The 23344-nt window shown below is 33.6% G+C and overlaps 1 protein-coding gene and 1 pseudogene across 2 annotated transcripts in view; one reads left to right on the forward strand and one right to left on the reverse strand.

Moving 5' to 3' along the window:
• The window catches only part of ZNF292 (zinc finger protein 292), an 84467-nt gene that overhangs the window by 32187 nt on the left and 28936 nt on the right, over positions 1-23344 (forward strand). Inside the window, exons 2-5 of one of the 2 annotated variants that reach the window (XM_090279645.1) lie at positions 11078-11287; positions 12464-12618; positions 12802-12880; positions 15121-15256. In XM_090279645.1, coding sequence (XP_090135771.1) covers positions 11195-11287; positions 12464-12618; positions 12802-12880; positions 15121-15256 — 463 coding nt within the window. In that variant the 5' untranslated portion in view covers positions 11078-11194. The remainder of the gene's footprint in view (positions 1-11077; positions 11288-12463; positions 12619-12801; positions 12881-15120; positions 15257-23344) is intronic. The other variant, XM_090279643.1, reaches the window with a different exon arrangement.
• Positions 1237-1820, reverse strand: LOC150007430 (large ribosomal subunit protein uL30 pseudogene; annotated as a pseudogene).

The raw sequence follows: 23344 nt of genomic DNA on the forward strand, positions 1-23344 counted from the left end.
AATAAAGGTGCTCCGGGCGAGATTGGTTGTATAGGGAGGGTAGGGCATGGGCATTGTGCCACTTTCGGTCAAAAACTGAAAACTCAGCACAGTGTGAGGAGATATGCTTGTAAATCACCCAGCACAGTGTGGGGAGATATGCTTGTAAATCATCCATCATAAAATGGGTAAACTTGTTGAGTCTTCAAAAAAAAAAAAAAAAAAACTAGTGAAGCCAAAGGCGTCCTCTCATAACAAACACCGGCTGGTGCACTGATACAGATGGGTTCCTAGAATACACTCACACTCACTTAGCGGGGGTAGCCTGTACTACAAGGGGCCCGCCCTCCAGAAGATAATTCCATTTCTTTTGTTTGTGTGGCCCCCCCATTGTATACCGAACTCTCATGTATATCTTGTTCAGTTTTAGAGCTCTCTCTAAATCTCTTCTCACCTATGCCTATACTAATACTACTTTCTCTTAATTTCTGTCTGTTTAGAAGTGTTTTTATCTGATTAGTGCAAATACTCCCACCTGGCTCTTCAGAATTGGTTTGACCTTTTGTGTGGATTTTAGAATTTTTAATTTAGAAATAAAAGTCCAGACTGAGAGGCAACAAACATTTGAGATAAAAAAGAATAGCTGTTTTGGAAGCACTGACTGATTCAGGCAGAAACCCAAATAGTATTCTTATTTGGAGACAAAGGCAAGTCGTTTTATGAGGAAGCATAGGGGAACAGTTATGTCAGTAGAAGGAAGGCATTTCTACTGGTGCTATAAACTGACATAGTCATGCCAATTTTTTTTAATTCTCATGTGAGGACATGCTTATTGATTTTTAGAGAGGGTGGGAGAGAGATGGAGGGCCAGGGGCATTGATTGGTTGCTTCTTGTATGTGCCCTGACTGGGGATGGAACCTGAAACCCTGTTATGTACAGGATGATACTCAACCAACTGAGCCACCAGGCCAGGGCATTGATGCCAATTTTAAACAATGTTTTTAGTTTTCAGTCTGCTGGTCATACTTGCTTTCTGGTTATCCTTGCAAACAGTTCTTTGGGACACAGTGTTGCTTTAGGCCCAGTCCGAAGTTATTTTATTATGCTTTAACATTCCAAAGGTTTGAGGCATAAGGCATGCAAGGCAGTTCCTCTGGGATGGCAGCTCCAGCTCTATTTTATTTTATATTTTTCAATTTTAAAGCAGTCACTTTTTATTAACTGAGCAGATTACAAAAATAACCATGGTAAATACCTTAGTTCATCCGTCTAATAAGCCTATTGATCTGGTCTTTGTTACCAGCATCTCCACTTCCTACAAAATGGATGGTCTTTTTCTTCATTCTACCTCATGGAAAAGATAATTTGAAGGGGTTTACAAAGTTGTTTGCTCCTTTGAAGTGTTTTCCAACAGAATAGATCTCATGAATCAGATCCTCCATGCAGATGATGCCATATTCACCAAGAGATTGGGCAGTCAATGCCTTATCTGTCAGGGCAGTTCATTTTGTTCATTTTGCCATAACTACCCTTATAGATCAGTTCATTTACTGACTTCAGGTTGGGTACCCCCATGCAATATATGGTTCCACAGTCCTCAGCACGTTAATTGAATCTTGTTGAGTTTGACAAAGGTGCCATTGAAAATCTGGTGATGATGAAGAAACTGCAGCACCTTTTGGACCTTTGGGCTCACACCATCGATACTTCTGACCCTGATGACAAATGCAAATTTGGGTTCCGCAAATATGTAGATGTTCCCGGCTTTTCTTACCATCCTAGCCATTTGACTCTCAGTTCTGTACATCTGCCTGTATTCTTTGTGATAGTGCTTAGCTTTTTAAAAGCTCTGCAATGAAGAGATGATCTGTTTCCTACAGGACTGTTGGCTGGATTCTTCTGTAAAAACCGTCAGGTGACTTTTTAAAAATTGGATTCAGTTTCTTTAGCAGGTAAAAGATTTTTTTCATCTTCTATTTCTTGAAATAGTTTTTGTAATTTTTTCTAAAACTAACCATTACATTCAGATTATGAACTAGTAAATAGTAAAAGCAAGAAGATTAGTGCTATTTCAAATAAAGAACAGGGTTATTTAGTATAATATCTTATGATTTAAATATCCATATAGTTGATATATAGTTGTGGTCCCTTTATCATTGCAAATACTCATTTGTGCCTTCTCTTTCATTCTTGGTTAATTTTGCCAATGGCTTTTTAAAAGCCTGTATAATGACTTTTATGTTTGATTTTGTTGATTTTTCTCTGTTGTACCTTTATTTTCTATTTAAAACATTTTTTACATTCACTGTTTAAAAATTTTTGTACTTTTTCTAGTTCATTCTGTTCCTTTGTCTAACTTGAATTTGCTACTTAACTCAGTTCTTATAGAATTCTGCAAAATAACCACAAAAAAACCTAGTGACAAGTAAAGTAAGTGTGTATTTCTCACTTATCTGAGGACAGGGGACAGTTGGCTAGGCACTTGTTGGTCTTGACTGAAGTCAGGCAAAAGTTTGAGGTTGACCTTTCCTAGAGCCACAGGAATGACATCTACTTCTCATTCTCCTGAGACAGCAGGCTAATCTGGATATATCTTCTCATTTTGATAAGAGGGATCAAGATGCTTACATAGCTGGCCTACCCTCACTTCTGCCCCATTCTTTTTGTCATAACAAGTCACATGGGATAGGAAAATATTCTCTACCATTGTAAGGACTCCACAGTCATGTGAAAAGACTTGGATAAATGGAAGAATGAAGCTTTTAATCTATTAGACTTACCATCACCAAAATTTTGCTTTTCCAAACTGTTTATTACAGAAAAGTTATAACACTAGTACAATGAATACCCATTACCTTTCACAGTAGTGACCAGTAAACATTTTGTTATATTTGCCTTGTCTCATGCTTTAATTCTTTTCTGTGTTTTTTCTGAATCCTTTTAAGAGTTATCAGGTTCATGGCATTGCCCCTTTGCATTTATTTCCTCAGGCCAAAGACATAATCATCACACTCAGGAAATTTAATATTGACACAATAATATTATCTAATTATAATATGTATACATTTTTTATTAGTCTTAATAATATATATTCCCTACGATGCTTCATTTTTTCCTAATGCAGCTGGTTTTGCTTTGTTGCAACATATATTCCTAGCAATCATCCTGCTGTGCAAAATTGCACAATAAAAATCACAGGGCTTATGGAAAAGATGGGGGTAGAGACACAACACTCAAAAACTTCATCATTCACATACATCAATACACACAGAACCTTCTAAAAACACTAGTCCAGTTTTGGCCTATTTAGTGGTTAAGGTACAGTATATGTAAATACAAATAACTCTCATATAACATAGTTGTTAGGTTCCTAACAAATGCCGTGTTATGCGAACCCGTGTTATACGAAACAAAGAACTAGTACAAAAAGGGGGGTTAAGTTCCAAAAACTGAAAAAATATACTATTATATTTTTATAATTAAGAGAAACATCTTTATTAAAGCAGTTTTCATCAAAAGTACTACATATTAATATGAATTAAGTAATGTTCTCTTCGTCATCACTACTAAGCTTCATTAACCAAATGCGTTCTTTTTGACAAGATATCCTCATCCTCTGAACTTTCTTCAGCATTATCTTGATTTGTGTGCTCTACTTTTTGCAAAAAAATCTGTTATTTTAGATTGCTTGCTTTTAGCTGAGAGATCTTTATTAATATCATAGCTGAGAGAACTTTATAAATATCATAGCTGAGAGATCTTTATAAATATTATAGCTGAGAGATCTTTATAAATATCATTATATGGTGCTAAGCCCTTTTGTAATTCTCTCTTAAACTTTGTGCTCCTTTCAGTGCAAAGATCTTCATTTGAGAAATATGACTTTTAACTTTTTGGCTAAGTCTAGGCCTTTCTTTACACTTTTTAAACTGTTTTAACTTCTTCGTTTTCATCAGTGCTATCGTCCCCTAAGTTATCTTGGCATGTTCCAGATGTCATTTCCACCAAAATTGCTTCATCAGTTTCTTCTTCTGCCAGCAGTCCTTGGATATCTTCTACAGCCATATCATGTTAGAGCAAAGCCGTGTTATACGGGGGATACCTGTACTAAAATAAACATATTTTACCTTGAAAGAGATGAAGTTTGTGGAAGTGGTTGTCAGAAAAAATGCAGCTTCTGAGTTACTGTGAGATGGTAAAAGAGAGTTCTCTGAAGTTGGACAGAAAGTTGTAACAATATATGTGGATGGTTGTGGCTCATAACGCATCTGGTGAACTGAGGTAGCTGGTACATGTTTGAGTTGTGTATATTCTGCATATTTCTACGTAGTTCAGCTGGATACAGTTTTCTGCTTTTACCTAGTGTTTCTCACTGAAAAAGTCTTACATAAGCAAGTGAAATTTCATGTTTTGCTAGTACTGTGTTGGAAGAAATGTGTGTGTGTGTGTATGTGTATGTGTGTGTTGTGTTTTAAGCCTAGCAGAATATAAACATTTGCATCTACAAATTTCCCTCTTAACTGCTCTAATAGAATACTATCAATTAATGTGTTGTGTTTTCACTGTAGTTCAAATCTAAGTATTGATTTCTATTATGATTTTTTCCACCCTTGATTTGGAAGTACTTTAAAAATTTTGTTAAGATTGTAGCTTTCTTTATAGGGGTGTGTTTTTGTCAGTTGTTTCTAACTTTATTATATTGTGTTCAAAAAATGTGAAATGCCTAATGTTAACTCTGTTATTTCTTATGAACTGTCTATGTGGCCTAGTTTGTGCTCAGTTTTTGTTAAGTGTTTTATTTGTGTTGGTAAAGAATGTGCATTCTCTAATTGTTGAGTACTGATTTCTGTAGACGTAATTTATATTCTATCCTTAGCTGAGTTTTTAAATGTATCACCAATTCAATCCAAACTCTCTCAGTTGATTAAATTTCTTCAGGCACATTAGGTAGTCTTTTAAGTTCATCTTGAAGAAATTTCTCCTGGAGCAATCTGATAATGCCATAGTTATTCTTCAAGCTCAGTACACATGTCTCTTCAGCGGAAATCTTTTTTTTATCATCTCTCTCTTGTGTTAGATTCCTTTTTCCTAGATAGCATTTTCATTCCTTTCCTGGTGTACCCCCTCATAATGGTGAAATTTTCCCTTCAATAGCAGCAAAAAAAAAAAAAAAAAAGTGCCTAAAGGGTGAAACTTTTGAGAATGTTTGTTTTAATACTTATGTGGTAGTTGGATGGAAATAATTTCTCCTCAGTTTTCAATGCATTATTTCATGTTCCTTTGACCTCTAGTGTTGCTCTTAAGCAGTTTGCTCTTCTCCACTTCCCACAAGTGTATCTTGGTCATCTTTGTACTGGAGCTCTGAAATTTTATGAAAAGATGCTCTGGTATATAGGTCTACTTTCAGTAATTGTGCTGGACACTCGATGGGTCTTTAATCTTAAAATTTATGTCCTTAGGTTCTAGGAAATTAATTTGAATTAGTTCTTTGATTTCTCCCATCCCCTTCTCTGTTCAGACTTACTGCAATTCCTGTTAATTATGGGACCTCTAACACTATTCTCTAAATTTTTTAATTTTTTCTCTCCTATCTCATATACTTTATTTTCTGGGGAAACTTCTTTAGTTTATATTCCAACTCTTTAACTTGAGGTTTTTATGTCTGTTGTTATATTTTTAGTTTAAATCTTTTTTCTAGCAATATTCCTATGACATGGTGTTTTGTTAGTTGGGCTAATTTGTTCTGTCACCTCTGAGGCTATTAATGGCAGTTACTTTGAATTTTTGTCTTCTCCCTTCGTAGTGTTTGCTCACTCCAACTTTTCTCTTTTCTCTTTTCCTTTCCTATCCTTTTTCCTGTTCCCTGTTTCCTTTCTCCTCTCCATTCCTTTCCCTGTTTGTTTTGATCTCTCACCTGTTAGATGCTTTCCACAGACATCTAGCAGTCCTTAGCCTTCCACATTTAAAGATATACTTACTAAAAACTGAGAGGTCCAAGCCCATGTCTTCACAATAAGGGGACTTAGCTGATTATTTCCTGGGAAAGTCCTGGTGTCAGAGTCTTTGAATCTACTCCTGAGTTCCCGGAGATGGACTCAGCTAGGGTCTCTGGAGGTTCTGGCCATGATTTGGGGAAAGGACTTGAGAAGAAAGTTGTCTCTATACAGTCAGTATGTAAAGCTCACGTAATGCCTTGTTAAAGGTAAGATACCTTCCCTCAATTGTGTATAGACACTTTTTTTTTTAACTTCAGAATAAACTTCTGCTGGGGATAGAGAGGAGTATTAGCTATCTTAGGTCACCAAGTTGTAGAGAGGATTGAGGATATTAGGGAGGCTAACTAACTGCTTAAATAGACTTTCACCCAATCGTCATTCTTATTCTCATCTTTACCTCATTTCCAGAGACACTCAGTGCTCACAATTTTTGAGCCCTTTGGTGATTTCTGCAGACTTAGTGTATTCACGTAAAGCCTACTTAGAGTACCAATCTTCATATACTTTCCAATGTTTAAAATTATGTTCCTTTTTCCTACATTACTATTTTATTAATCTAGTTTATGCCATTAAAAAAATGTATGTTTTAATGAAGCTTGGAGAGAGTGGGATACAAAATGTATGTGTCTTAATTTTTCCACAAGAACCTTAAAATAAATTTTAATAACTTTGAAATTTTGAAGAGTATTACATATTCACCAAAAGTCTGGGAGTCTGAAAGATCAAAACTATAAAATATTTGCCTTCTTTAACCCATGTACAATGAGTGTTTCAGAGATTACACAACGTGTGATATAGTAAAAGATTAAATGCAGAAATAGATATGACTCCTGCTCTTTTCTATTGAATAAAACATTGAAAAGATCTGAAAAATGTAAAACAATGTCACTCTTCTAATTTTTTTGAAATACTTATTTTTATTACAAATACTTTATAGTAACATGTAACTATATTAACATATTGTTTTTAATTCCATTCATAAATCATTTGAAAATCTTAGTTTTCATTTCTGATATGGTTCATATCAATGGTTGTAATCCACATAGAAGAAAACTCTTTGGGATTCTCAGTAATTTTTAAGAGAATAGAGTCATGAAACCGGAACTTCTAGAGAATCCTAGATATAAGTTGAAACTAAAACAAGAGCATAACAGTGTAAACATATTCAGCACTCCACTATTTTTATCTTTACATAGGACAATAATGTAATTAATCCTTATGTTCATTAAATTTTACACCCTGTGGTTTTATTCCGCTTCTGTTTTCTCTCCTAATAATCCTTAGAGGAATTAAAGGAAGCTGCTGGATGTTGATCTATATTGTCTTTTGCCCTAGAATATATATGTTTTAGTGATTTAGACAATGAGAAATCAACCTAAGAACCAAATGCTAAAAAGTGCGTTTTCTTTCCCAAAGGGGCAAAAATTGGCTCTTGGGGAGAAAAAAAATCTAAGAAATCACAATAGTTTGTGGCCCATAAACATATACTACAGTATATCTGTAGTATTAAATTTTACTAGGGATGGGAGACAGTTAGGAAAAAGTCATAAGGCTCTTTAGGAGCGGATCATAACGAAGAGGTTGAGAAACACTGTGTTAGAAATCTTGTTAGAGCATGAACCTTTAACCTTTCGATTGTTTGTATTTTTTTTTTTCCTATCTCAGACTTGCCTGTAATACTCACTGTAGAATAAGGGCTATCACCACAGTTACCTTGTAGGGGTCCAGTAGATACCTTAAAGAGGAAGGCAGCTAGATAAGGCTTTTAGCAACCAGAGAGCCCATGCCTAGTCTCAGTCAGGGAGCTTAGCTGATCACTCAGCTCTAGCCATTTGTTGCCATGCTAGAATATGGATTGTCTGATTTTCCAAAAAACTTAAGAAAAAACAGAAATCTAAGTTTTAATGTAAAAATTATTTTTAATATTAGAAAACTAATTAAAATTATTTTTAAGCAATATGTACATCAGTCAAAACCTGTATGAGCTCCTTATCCCTTACGCACATATTAAACACTAGTGTAGTTTCTTCTGGTATGATGGAATGTGTCTCCCAAATATGACTCCTACAGCTTCCTGAACTCAGAGTCATCTTGCTCCTGCTTGAGCGACTTCAGTGCTAGGGCCTCCCAGGAGGCTAACCTGTTCTGTTTTTGGTTAACTTTTAACTGTTTTATGTTTCTGCCTCATGGGAAGTAGAAATGTATCTTCTTCAAACTTGAACCTAGAGGTTCTAGTTTGTCCAGTGAGACAACACAGAGTAAGACTAACTCTTATGTGACACGTGTTCAGATTTATGATTTTGTCTTTGAATCAAATTTCTGTTTGCCCAGAAATGTAGAGCATAGCAGTAAGGAAGTCAGACTAGTAGGGTTTGAATCATCCCTCTGCCTCTTCACTAGCTCTGTGATCTTGGGGCTTGTTGAACCTCTTTATGCCTCAGTTTGTCCATTTTTAAAAGGAGCATATTACTATAATTTACCTAATTACTAATAGGTAATACATGTAAAACCCTCAGAACTGTGCCTAATATATAGGAAACATTCAGTGAATGTTACTTCTTATTCAGAAAAAGCATCCTTTGTTCCATCAGTCATTCTCCATATAACACAATTTAAAATTTTCTTAACCATAGTTAGTTTATAGTTTACTCATTAATGGAAGCAGTGTGGTGCCTTGTAGGAAGACTTGGGTTTCTTTCTCTATCTCTTATTCTCTCTACCATCCTCCAAACCAAATCAGAATGACTTTTATTTTTATATGTGTATATAAATATAAACATACATGTACACACATTCACTTATTCATTCTTTTATTTTTTTTATTGTTCTATTACAGTTGTCCCAGTTTTCCCCCTTGTTCTCCCCTGCCTCAAACCCCCGATAATCAATCCCAACATTGGTGAGACAAAGCGTGAGACTTTGGCCCCTTCCCCACTTTCCTAATAAAACCCTGATTTTATTCACACACTTTCCTTCCTCTACATGGCTTTGTGCTTCAGAGAAGCAGGCCCTATCTTTAATTTTGGAGAATGGGATCTGATTGGTTTAAAAATCAGCCATGGGGTTCTATTATGGTTGTGTGACTTTTGACATAGGTATATAATGCAGTTCTGTCCATTGAGACCTGATGGGACTTGGGTTGGGGGTTTCTGGGGAAGGTTTCCTTGTTTTTAAAAGATGCACATGAAGAGATTGTTTCATCTTTTTTTCTGGTTATTCCTGAGTCTGGATAAGAAGCCCTGTTTCACTCTCTTGAGACCTGGGTGTTGGGTGGGGGCATCCAGAGTGAAGACATAAGTGAGTTCTTAAAGACATGGTTGAGCTACTGACTAACCAGTCCTGGAACTGGCCTTTCCTCTTAATTTCCTGTTATGTGGTAAACTTTTCTTATTGTTTGTGCTACTTTGGGTTGAGTTTCTTACTTTAATTAAAATAATCTTAACAAATAAAGAAATCAAGCTATTTCTGTTGTGGCTGGCAAAACGTCATGAATTAGGAACAATTGAAGTAATCTAGGTAAAGGCACTTTGTAATTATAAAGTAATTCCACAGGTTTATCTCGAATAGTTCTGTTACATTAACACAGTTAGTATTTGTTTGTCATGGACAGAACGTTTCACAGAGAGAGAGGCTGCCTGGTTTTGCTGATTACCAATTATATTAATATTGTGCAGGTCACTGAATCCTTTTACTATTCCTCTATAAAACTGAATTAAATGATCTTTATAATTCTGTGAAACGAATGAGTCTGATTATTGTGGGATTCCCACCTGAAAGCTCTTATATAGATTAAGGTAGTAGGTACAAATAAGTAACTTTTAATTGACAAAACCATAATTTATTAACCAGTCATGTTGGAGATACTTCCCGTTTCATAATGGTTTTACTGATCTTAGTGTCTTGAGAAACTAGGGAAGCTCTGCTATCAGTATACTTAATGGCTATGAATATCAGCTCATAGCTTTATACAGATATTTGGTTTTTTAACACAACTTTTTACTAGAATGTCATCAGTTTTCTTTTTGTTACCATCTCTCATACTCTGTTGTCATCCTTTTCTTCTACCCTCTCCCTAGTTATATTATTTCCAGGCTATTCCATAACCACCTAAATGGTCTCCTTTGCACCAGAAACTGCTTTCTCTTTATTCATCTATAAATAAAGTGAAAGATGCGTTCTGGTTCTAACCTCTGTGATTTGTCAGTTATTTTTCTCATCAGTTCAGACTCTTATACTCAAAAGAATTCATCTTTGATTACATATTAGAATTAAGTTTAAAAACTCTCATCTGAGGACAGTAGAACTCAATTACATAAAGCAGAGTGTTTGAGTATCCTTTGCAGAGCTAGATGTATCAAAAAATGTAGGGCTTGGGCAAAATGTAGATATATGTTGCTATATATGATTTTTTTAGTTTTCCTGAGGTTTGGGAAATAAATGGAAGAAGCTTATAATTTTAGAGCTGTTGGGAAATCAATTTGATATATTTTCTTTCCCAGCAAATTTAAACTACAGGGTGGGGCAGAAGTACGTTTACAATTGTGAATATGCAAAAATTTATTTTTGCATTATTACTTATTAATTATTGTATCTCCATACAGCTGTAGACCTGCTTTTGCCTCACTCCGTATTATGGGAATTGATAAGAGGACTAACTGGGAAAACCTAAGTGTTCGATTTTATCCATGTTAGATTGGGAGCACTTGCCAGGCATGATGTTTCCTAGAAAGCTAGACTTGTTTTTCCAGAAAGGGAAAATATTACTTAATAACTTTGTGTAGAAAGATGGATGAGAGCTAAAGTAAGAATTGTATGCATAGTTGATGCTAATTCTGTTACATCACCATATAAAGTGCCCAAGGAAAATATTAAAACCAGCCATGCCAACATTTGCCCATGTAACTTTTTATAGGCACAGAACATCATATTCAGGTTTGTTTCTAGAAATAGAGGGATAATCACAAAAGAATCCCAGAATGTATTATTTTTCCATTAATTTGGTAAGTTATGTTTAGATTTTCTAAGTCCTGTTGAGAGTTTTTTTAATTTTTACTTCTCTTTTACTACTGACACCAAATCTTTTCCAATACCATTTCTCCAGCACTCCAGCACCAAATAGATGTCCTACAATTCAGTCCAAATTCTGTCACTAGTTGGAGTTTGGTGTCAGACTACACAGGTTAAAGGGCTCAGTCCCACAGGATGACCCTAACTTCAGATGCCAGTTACAAATGCTGGATCCTCAGGTTACCTGCACTTCTGTCCAACTTGGAGGGGGGTGAGCGTCTATGAGTATATGATTACTCAGAAAGTAAGTTATTTTGCCCTTTAATTGACCAGATTACCTTTTCTGTTCGTTCTTCCTTTCTTATTCTCTGTGATCGCTTATTCATTCTGCTGGTTAGAGGTTAGTAGAGAACAAGGCAGCGTTTTAATTTGAGTGTTTGGCAGTAAAATATAATTCATTTCCTCTTCCCTTCCTTCCTACCTACCTATACACTATTTTTTAAAGCTGCTTCTGTATACCAGAGTATATAAGTCCTCATGGACTTTTCTTTCAAGATACCCTTTTTTCTAGAAAATGACATCTGAATTTCACATGGGATGAAATGAGTCTTAAACATTGAAATGTGAAGAGGGTCAATTGTGACAGTCTTTTATATTATAAAAACATTTAATTAAGAGTCCTACTTCATTGAGCATAATTGTAGAACCTTTTAGTTTTTAGTAACTCATGATTTTAGTAGTTACAAAGTCTGAACATGTGGGTCTTTAACTAATGGAGCCAGTTTCTTCCGTCTCTTTATTCTGTAAGATGAACTGCATTTTTTTTTTCTTTTTAGTAGTCCTGATAAGGTGAATTTGAAATATGTACTTCATCAAAGAATGAGGAGTGTCTTTAATAAATTAGCACTTTATTACAAAAATCACTTGACCTTATAATCAGTCTTTAATATTGATTACATATGTTGGAGGTCTTTAGATGTTTTTTAAATGATAAAAGTTGTCATAAAAGTCAGTAATATGTTATGCACTATGATATTTTTATTAAGTGAAAAATTATGTGTCTTTTCTGACCATATGTGATTCCATTTATTATGTGTTGAATTTTATGTTCCTTATACAAAAAATAGAAACAAATACTCTTTGAAATTCTTCACTGCACGTCTGACCCAGCATTACTCCTCAGGTGTCTTCTAATTAAAATAGCTTAAATTGTAGAAATTTTGAGTGAAAGGTGGCATTTTGACGCAGGTAGAAAGGAGATAACGCTTACACTATTTAAAACCAGCCTTCATAAAATGATGCTATTGTTGGGGAATGGCTTTATAACTTTGGCTATTCTAATCAGTATAAACTAATTTTTGTTTTATAAATAAAAAATGTTATTTAAAAATTTTCTCATGCAGGAAAGAAAAAGCATTGATTAGTCCAATGTGTATTTGGATTTACATCGAATACTTTTTATTTTTTCCTTCCAAAACAGACACTCCTTGAATATGCAGAGAAATGGAAAACTTCAGAAGATCCCTTACCTTTATTGGAGGTATACACAGTGGCTATCCAAAGTTACGTTAAAGCCCGACCTTATCTTACCTCTGAATGTGAAAATGTAGCATTGGTTCTGGAACGCTTGGCATTGTGAGTAGACCTTTGAGTAATAAAAAAATTAGATTTAGCTTTTTTGTTATAACTTTTTATCTGATCTCTTATAATAGCTTAATTTTAAGTAGATTAGGTATGGAAAATCGGATGTTAGAATTATTTTATTTTACTTCAAGTTTTGATAATTATTTGTATCCTTACCAAATTTTTATTTTTTAGAAGCTGTGTTGAACTTTTATTGTGTCTGCCTGTTGAGTTATCAGACAAACAGTGGGAACAATTTCAGACACTGGTGCAGGTGAGAATATTTACCTATTAGTTTAATATAGGTACATTTTAGGTCGGTTTTCATTATTAATAAATTTTTTATTGAGTTAAACTTTAAAACATCTAAGTAACAACAAACGTTAATTGCTGTTGTTATTAACACTAGTATCTTGCATATAGTAAGATGCCCAATTAATGTTTCCTCAATGAATGTATATATTTAGTTTGGTTGAATAATGCACTGTTCTTTAAGATCAGATAATGAGAAGACTTTGCCAGAGCAGTAAGGGAACGAAAAAGAAAACGTCCTCATTTTTTTTAGAAACAGTTTAACTATATGCTGAAAATTTGCAATATGCTTTATAAGAATTTTAACATATCTCATTTAATTTCTATGAAAACTTTGTGGGGGTAGTTATATTTTTCCCATTCTAAAGGTGAGGAAACTGAGGCTCATACTCTGAAATATTTATCTGCCTATAATCATGCAGCTAATATCAGAAGTAGTTATTTGAACCTAGGTTCTTTATTCCAAAGCACATGCTTTTTTTTCCTAGAGCTGAAAACACATGCTTTGTCTCTTTTATTTAATTACTTTTATTCTCTTATATGAAGTACTACACAATTTTGCACTTAGTTGTTTTGGAGCATTTTCAAGAACATTAAATTTTGTTTTCAAGCACTAAATTGTGCTGGGTACATTATAGAGTCAAGTAAATTTTGATGATTTTGTTAAAAACGGTGTTCTGCTACCTAGTTTTAAAAAGTATAGTTGTCTTTTTCTCTAGCCAGAGAAATATATCAAAATATCCTTTGGCCTTATGTAGGATGCATTAAAAAGGGTTAGTCTCAAATTTCAGAGGCATGTGAAATAAACTATATAGTTAGAGAAGTCAGTTTTCTTATATAATATTAAATATTAAAATCTATATCAAGTACAAAATTCTTGAAGGTATTTTAATACCATAGGATTCTGTTATGTCTTACATATAATAGGTACTTAAAAACTATTGAAATAAAATGTTTTGTCACATTGTAACTAACTTTTTGATCGTTCAGTTTCTACTTCAGCATATCAGTACTTTGTGTCTTAGGTTTTTTCCCTAGCCTGTTTATTTTTAGGTAAGTAATTCAGACACTACCACAGAATTAAATAAGTTATTTATATACAGATATAATACCAAGTCCCTCATGCTACTTATTTATCTATCTGTCTATTTATTTATTTATTTTTGTCAGCATAAAGTGGATTTCTAAACTTTCCTTTTTGAAACAATAGCACTAGTTAATACTTTTATATGAGTTCATGGAAAGGTAATAAGTCTTCAAATTCCTCTGTGGTAGCTTTCAGCAATTGCTCAAAGAAAGTTTCTTAAATCACTTGAAATTGTTGCAGTGGGAAAGTTTTTATGGTGTTGAGGAATAGATGTTTTGTATAAACATAACATGCAAGTCTTAAGGGTTTTCATGACACTGCTCTTATTTTGGAGCTTCCTCAGGGTTATTTTATACCTGCTTAACAACATTTGTTTCATTTTGCCTATGTCAACTGTTTAAATATTTCTTTATCCCATTAGAGAATAAGCCCCGTAAACACAATGACTAGTTGTTCTCTTCTCCCAGTACTTCCCTAGTACTTTCCCCGTAGAAATCCTCGGTAAACATTTTCTGAATTGAATAAAAATTGTTGGTCTTTTGTGGCCTGAAGAATATGCCAACTACATGAATATTTGGGAAAAAACTAATAAGGAAGGTTTGTGTCAGCTTTAATAGGAGTTTGCCAAGACTATGTAGTGAGTAAATGAAAGATCATTCATTTGTTTTCTTTTCATAAGTCTCTTACTGGAATATGCATAAGTAGACACTTAGTCCTTGATGCAGATCTGTCATTTATTAATAGTAGAAGTTTTGGGGAAAATTTTTTTTACTAACACAGAGGATGTAAAATGAGTAAGGTCTTTTATGCTATGGATATTTTGATAGCTTCCTTGAGAAACAGCTTTGCTCTTGGTTTAGATTTTTGGGAAAAATAATACGGACTTATTTATAAACATACATTGTATTTACTTAAAATTTATAATTAATATAATACTCATCTTGAGATTTGACTTTAAAAATCAGAAGTAAAGGAATTTAGCATTTTGTAATATGACATGAAAATTTTAAGATAAAAGTCTTATTTTTCAAAAGTTTAGTATTATATTTAAAACCTGATAAGCTTGCTTTTAAATATCTGTTGTAATTCTTTGGATGTTTATTTAATATTTATAGGTAGCTCATGAAAAGCTGATGGAGAATGGCAGCTGTGAATTGCATTTTTTAGCTACTCTAGCTCAAGAGACTGGGGTGTGGAAAAACCCGGTACTGTGCACTATTCTTTCCCAGGAACCCTTGGATAAGGATAAAGGTAAATTTTCTAGAGAGAGAGAGAGGGAGAGGAAGAATCATTAGACCAGAAAAAATAAGTACTTAAAATTGTTTTTAATATGATTCATCTCAAGATATCCCAAACAAGGACCATTTGAGTAAATTTTATCTGAGGTGCTTGAGACCTTTCATTTTTATTTTATTTGGGGGAAGGATGTATTTATAGGACTTTACAATCTTAGCATTACAGAGAAACTACATTTTTTACAGAGGAATTCTCTGCAACATCCTGACAGGTAGCAATTTGGCTTATTTGATAACTAACTTGACAGATGGAAATACAGAAATAGGGTAGCTGAATGGTTTTCTTCAAAATAGAATAAAAAAATTAATGCTAGAACTCTCAATTCTTCTGTCTCCAAGATTAGTATTCTTTATCATGGAGCTTATTGCTCAGTCTTATTTTATCCTTCTTCGTTGTTATTTTATGAGCTTAGGCAATAAAGATCCCAGTTAAACTCAAACTGGCTGGTAAACTATTAGAAGTAGATGACCAAATCACTAATATGTATAACACTGTTTAGAGTTCAAAAATTGTACATACCATAATGAAGAGCACAATTGTCATCTTTGGTACTTTTCTTGAGGTTATTTTGGAAAGTATCCAGCTTTCATTCTAACCTTTCCTGAGGTATTTAATTAGAGAATTAAATAAGCTGCTTCTGTTGTTTATTATTGTGTTTCCTGTTGATTGATGGCAAACTCTTTAAGTATTTTGCAATGTGATAGCAAATTTTGAAGGCTCTGAGAAGGGAGTACAAAGCCCATTGCTTGTGAACTTTTCTGGTACTTTGATGTTTACTAAAAGGCTTCCCAGCTAATATCCAAACTTCTCTGCAAGCTAGTTGTTTCTGCCTGACCTCCCTTCTTAACATTTCTCCATGTTTTCCTGATTGTTCTTAGTAGTGTTATCTATTTTCTTAATTTTCACATAAGTTTATTTTTAGTGCCCCCTTCCTTTATGGATATCCATGGATTAGCAGATGTTTTCAAGACCTTAGAGAAATGGAGAGTAGACATTCATTATTTAAAACAATAATAATAACACTTAAAGGTTGAGAATCTTAGATGTTTTTTGCCTTCGCCATATTAGTTTTATTTCCAGTATATCAATATCATTATGTTCTTATTCCTATGATCAGATTTTACTTTCTAATGTTCTCAACTTTTAAAATATTGGATGTAATATAGTAATAATATCAAATTACATTGTTTAGTTCAAACAATTTGAAATACGTTTTTATATGCTTGGTTTCATTTTACCATCACAGTGATCCTATGAAAAAGGTAGGCTCTTTAATTTTCCTATTTTACATATCAGAAAATGGAGGCTCAGAAAGATAACTTGTCTTTTCTACATGACATTGCCAGTGATGTGAGGCAGAGCCAGGAATTGAAATCAGCTCTTCAGTCTCTTTTTTTGTAATATGCCGTGTTGCACCTTAGCCTAATAAAATAAAATTGCATCCGTGTTAAATAAAGAATTAACTTCGTTTTTCTGTTGTGAATTTCTGAGAAAGGTTTTTGCCAAACTCACACATTATGCTAAAGTAGGAAAATGTAACATTTACCTTAACAGAGATTTAAAATTTATTTTAAAAGAAAGTGTACTCAATTTTCTTGTTTAAAAGTGCCTAACATTGTTTCTGTTAACAAATGTTTGCCCGTCTCTGTGCTGTTTTATTTCTTGGTCTTCACCTGACAGTGTATTGGAATAGTTTGAACTGTGCAACCAAGAGGAGTTTCTACAATAGCAAATGGATTGTAGGCGAAAGACTTTAATACAATTCATGAAGCAACGAGAGAGATATTATATGATTAAGAGATTTTTGCAGCCATAATCTTTACTTGGTACTCTGTTATTTAGAATACTTCTTTAATGGGTGTCATTTTATGTATAATCACACAAACGAGAAGTGTATATTCATTTCCTCCTCTGAAAAAGTTGAAGGGATTAAAGTTTTACATATACATACTAATTTATTTACATTTTCAAATTTTAGAGTTCAGAAGGATGGGGAACTTTTAATTTTTTATAGTACATATTCAGCCCGCTATTCTAACCTACAGCAAGTTTGAAGAGAAGAGGAAGAGTTCAGAGAACAATGAGTACACCTTAATAGGTATTGCTCATTAGATTTTTTTACAGTGGAGCCTTTAAAGTTTGATGTAGTATTTCTACAGTAGGTAATCCATTTAATCCTGAATTGTTTTTATTTGCTTTTGGTTTGACTAAGTTTGGACCTACTAAAACCCGGCTAGACCAAGAAATGCTCTTTGATTTTGGAGGTTGAGAGTGAGCTGGACTCAAAATTTAAAATACTGGTTTCACTTTAAGATGTTAGCTTCCTAGAATTAAGGTAACTAATAACTAAACCAACATAATTCAAGTAGATGGCCTTTGCTATCACAGGAACTTTAGGCTTACGTACTACTTGTGCCTTTAAATCTTTAGTCATAATTTCAGGATTAGAAAGGCACCAAATGCTCGTTTATTTTTTACTTCATTTTAACTCCCTTCCAGACATCATTGATAAATCAGCCTTTGCTTGAACACTTCTAGAGAATGGTAGCTGTGTCGTTCCTTCCATTCTTAGTCTTCTGTTAGAGAATATTTCTTGTGAATACTACATTCTTAAAGTTTACATCTTTTGGACCTAGTGTTACCCCTAAAGCCATACCAAACAGTATAAATCCCTCTTTCACCATATCAATCAAGATATTGAAAGATTGCCATCATGTCAGTGCTTAGTCATCTTTTCTTCTGTAGATTAAAAGCCTTTCTGGTGTGGCATGCTTTTAAGTCTCCAGTCATGATACCTGATTTTTGAGTGCATTTTGTTGCTTATGTTCTCTTTAATGTGTAGTTCTCAGAACTTGATGTGTACCCTAAATATGAGCTGGTCAGCTTTGAGGTCATTGGTACTCTCTCCCCTTCATCCTAACAATTTATGCTTAAGTTAGTATGACTTGAGTAAGACGACATTGCCTTTTTGGATAGCCATATCTTTCTCACAACTCAATGAGGTCACTAAAACCACATACAAAAAAATTTTTTTAATGCTGTTATTAAATTACATTTTTGTACTTTGTCTTTGGCACATAAGGTATTACTTTTTTTCCTGTTTAATTTTACTCTTTAATAAGATTCTGCTCTGTAACTTGTCAAAATCCTTTTAAATCTTGATTTTGTTTTTCAAAGTTTGACTTACTAGTATACATTCTGTTAGCATCCAGGTCCTACATAATAATTATGAAAAGATCATGTACAGAAACCTAGCCCTTGTAATACTTGTAGAAATTTTCCTGCTTGCCTTCAGTCCTTTAATCAATACCTTTTAATTACTATTGCTTCATCAAACACACCTGGTTTTCTTATGTCTGACCTGTAGTTCTCCTTTTTATCTATAAGGATTTGATGAAAAACTATAATATTTGGCTAGAGTTCTGTTAAGTTAGACTGTTTAATACTGAGGTTAGTCTTACCTAAGTTATTTTTTAAAATGAACTTTTTACTTTAGATTTATAGGAAAATTATGAAAAATTCTCACAACTAGTTTACCTATTAGCTTATTATGATTCGTTTGTCACAATTAATAAACCAGTATTTATACTTTGTTATTGAAGTCCATTCTTCATTTAATTTCCTTAGTTTTTACCTAATGTCCCTTTTCTGTTCCAGGATCCCATCCAGGATTCCACATTACATTTAGTCCTCATGTCTCCTTAGGCTCCTCTTGGCTGTGAGAGTTTTTCAGACTTTCCTTGTTTTTGATGACCTTGACAGTTTTGAGGAATACTGGTCAGGTATTTTGTAGAATGTCCCTCAGTTGGAATTTGTGCCATTGTCACTACATTATTATATCAGGGTTGCACACTGGCCACATTACTTTTGACTGTTACGCTAACCTCGATCACCTGGCTGAGGTAGTGTGTCAGCTGTCTCCAGTGTGAAGTTATTCTTTTTCTCCCTTTTCATGCTGTCCTCTTTGGAAGGAGGTTAATATATGCAGTCCACACTTAAAAGGTGGAGAATTAAGCTCCACCTCCTTGAGGGAGCAATATCTACATAGATAATTTGGAACTTTACACAGGAGATTTGTCTTTTCTTTCCCATTTGTTTATTTAGTCATTTATACCAATGAAGACTCATTGGATACTTATTTTATACCTTGGTCGTAATCCAGTACTACTTTATTTATTTCATTGCTCAAGATGTTCCAGCTTTGATTATTGGGAACCCTGAGTTAACTTCTGTGTCCCTTTGACATAGCCCCATCATTGTGAGTTATATTTTTTGTTTGCATATTTCCTTGCTTCCTGGCACTACAAGGTGCTTCAGGCTTACCTTGCATATTTGCTGCCCCAGTGATAAAATCAGCTATTTCTCCAAGGAACCTTGGTTCCTTTTATTGAGAATAGTATTAGAAACCAAGACCTGGTGACTGGGTGTGCTCATTGATACTAGGATGACATATTGCTCCTAGGACCTCTCCGTGGACAACAAAATATGTTGGTATACTAATTGTGTATATACACATAACTATAAGTATTTCTCTGTGTAACCAGCTGTATGATGTCTCTAACTCTAATCCATACCACATTGATTATTCTAGCATCGTCTTCTTAATCTATAACCTTCACTTCAACAAAATTATATAATTGGAATCATACAGTATATAGTCTTTTCACATTGGCTTTTCCTGCTATTGACCGTCCATATACTTAATCAGTCCTAATATACAAGTATAGTGGTTTCAGAATTGAGAATCTGTACCCCCGTGGAAAACATATTTGTCAATTAGAGTACAGGGCTATGTACACTTCCTCTTGCCATTATTCTTATAGACTCCATTTATCCAAAGTTCTAACTAAATTGGAAATACCTTATTTCCCTACCTCTTTTAGTGAAGTTCTTTCGTAACATTTGTAATACAGTTAGATTCTTCTTACCATATTTTGCATTCCATCCTGGGCTTCCCAACTGCCTAAGTAAAATTTTAAAAAATTTTGTGCCATAAGATTCCCTCTGTGCTGTAGAGTTCTGTGGATCTTGACAAACACATGTGTCATGTATCCACCAATAGAGTATCATACAGAATATTTCACTGCCCTTAAAAAACTATGTCATCTAATCAACCCCCTCCTCAGTACTTAAGAGCTCCTCACCTGTTTACCATGTTTTCTCTTTTCAAGATTGTCGTAATATAGCCTTTTCAGTCTAGTTTCTTTCACTTAGCAGTATGCATTTAGCATTCATCTATGCCTTTGGCTTTAGAGCTCATTCCTTTTTATTGCTGAATAATATTCCATTGTATGAATATACCACAGTTTATCACTTTACCTAGTAAAGGACATCTTGTTTACTTGTTTCCTACCAGTTTTTGATGTTTATGAACAAAGCGTCTGTAAACAAACAGCTGAATGCAAATTTTTGTATGGACATAAGTTTTCATATCATTTGGGTGAATACTGTCTAGGAGCGTACATTGCTAGATCATATGGTAAGGCTGTCTTGTTTTGTAAGAAACTGCCAAATTCTCTTTGAAAATGGCTGTACCATTCTTATCAGAAATGAATGGGAGTTTCTATTACTCGACCCTCACTGGCAATTAGTATTGCCTATTTTTAGAATTTTAGCCATTCTACTAGGTGTGTAGTGATATCACATTGTTTGAATTTGCATTTCTGTAATGACAAATGACATTGAACATATTTTTATATTCATATTTGCCATTCGTATATCTTCTGTGAGGCATATGTGTAGTTTTTTTGCCTATTTTTTAAATTGAGTTGTTCATTTTCTTATTGTTGAGTTTTAGCAGTTCTCTGTAAGTTTTGGATAGAAGTACTTTATCAGATATGAGCTTTGCAAATATGTTCTTTTACTGTGTGGTTTGTCCTTTATTTTTTAATGTCTTTAACAGAGCAAAAGTTTTGGATTTTAATGAAGTCCAACTTCCGATTTTTTTTTTTTTTTAAATGGACTATGTTTTGGGTATTTTATTTAAAAATTTATTATCAAAGTTAAGGTCATATGGATTTTTCTCCTAAAAGGTTTATAGTTGTACATTTTACATTGGGTCTATGACACATTTTGAGATAACTTTTGTGAAAAGTGTAACCTAATTTATGTTTAGTGATGGTCTTGGCTCTTTACAGTCTCACCTCTTTTTTGGAACCACCACCAATCACATTTTTAGTATAATTATTTTTGAGACTCAGGATTATATCTGTTCCTCTATAGTTTTGCAAAATGTACCTTCAGTCCCATTTTGAAAATTATACTTTCCCATTTGTTTTTATTTGCTCCATTGTTCTACTTCATTCACTGTAAAATTTATCAGAACCACCATGGGAATAGAGAATTTTTTCTTTTCTCTGTCATAAATATACATAATCAGGCCCAATAAGCAGGCCTTTTATTTTTTCTTTCAAGAAGTTACTCACCTTCACCAATTTCATTGTTCTCAACATTTTTGAGGAGCTGGAATTCATCCTGGGTCTTAGTTTTAGTACCATTTGCATACCCATGGTGTATCGTTGGACCTGAACCTGCTTTTCCTTTTTTCTACATGTCATCATTTGAAAATCTAAATTCTAAGAGAGCTCTCCTTATCATAGTTATACTGAATTTCTTTGGCTCTCTTCTTTCTACTTTTTTTGTTTATTGATTGATTTTAGAGGGAGAGAGAGAAATCTTGATTTGTAGTTCCACTTTTTTTATGCATTCATTGGTTAATTCTTGTCTATGCCCTGACCAGGGATTGAACCCATAACCTTGGTGTATCAGAAGTTGCTCTAACCAACTGAGCTATCCGGCCACGGCCTTCTTTCTACTTCTATGTCGGGATGATTTGCAGTTACATAAATTGTGTTTTTATTATTTGCCAGTCTTTTCTTGAATCTAAAAGCCCTGTAGCTTCTTTCCTTTGTTTGTTCATTCCTTCCTTCCTTCCTTCCTTCAAATCCCTTAGTTTTCAAAGGAAATTTCTAAAGCTTAAGCATTTTATAGTGCTTATTAAATCTTTCAGAATTTTATGAGAAAATGTTTATTTCATTCATAAACTTTGCATTTTAAAGTGAACATGGAAAAATTGCTGTCTGGTTTATAGATATTAGCATACATAAGATATAATATCTTAATGGGGGAGGGAAAAAGAGGAAGGAGCAAGTGATAACTTATACTTTCCAGGTAAATAGGGCAAGGCCAGGTCTGCATTTCCATGCATAGCTGCATTTACTTTCTGATAGTAAATATCCAGTTCTTTCAGTATATCTATGGGGTGTGTGAGTGTATTTATCTTTACCTGTCTATATAGAGAATTCCAAAAGGGGTGACTTTGAGACCTAAACTTAAATCTATTGACAATGTTTTTTATGTTGGGACATTTCTTACACAAAGTTGCTGAAAGAGCATCTTATAAACTATATATTAACTACTCTCAGAAATAGTTTTTCTAACTTCTCCTTGATTATCTTCTTATAATTTTACTTAGCTTTATTTCTCTTTTCTTTGCTCTTAACTGTCCTCATCTTGTAATAAAAAATAAGTAAGCTGGCTATTTCAGATTTTTTTTTTTGTAATTGCTATTAAATTAGATTACCTTTTACTTGTATAGAACCCTGAGATCCTTACGGATCAGCAACTCTGGGTAGAATTAAGCTGATAGAACTTGATTGACTTCAGTGAACTTACAGAAGTGTTTACTGTCCCTTTTCAGACTGATGACATATTTCGTATTTACTTTGTGTTTTATTAACATTAATTATATTCTTATATAATTAACTATAAATACAATAACCCCCAAATTTTTATTTTTACTAGAAAACACACTCATTGGCTGCTTGAAACATTCTAAAAATATGTTTTTTCTGTTTTAATGAGTGTATTTTACAATTTTATATCGATAAGTAAGTATATCAGAATTTAATTACTAATACTTAAATGTTATCTCACAAAAATTTTAGTGTCTCATACAAAATAGATAGATCTAGGACATGAAATATTTAACCTTTAAAAATAGTTTTTATATCAGTCATGTCAAAAAATCATTTATGATCAAGA

This window comes from Furipterus horrens, unplaced genomic scaffold (genome assembly GCF_987537825.1).
Source record: "Furipterus horrens unplaced genomic scaffold, mFurHor1.1.pri manual_scaffold_6, whole genome shotgun sequence".
Taxonomy (NCBI): domain Eukaryota; kingdom Metazoa; phylum Chordata; class Mammalia; order Chiroptera; family Furipteridae; genus Furipterus; species Furipterus horrens.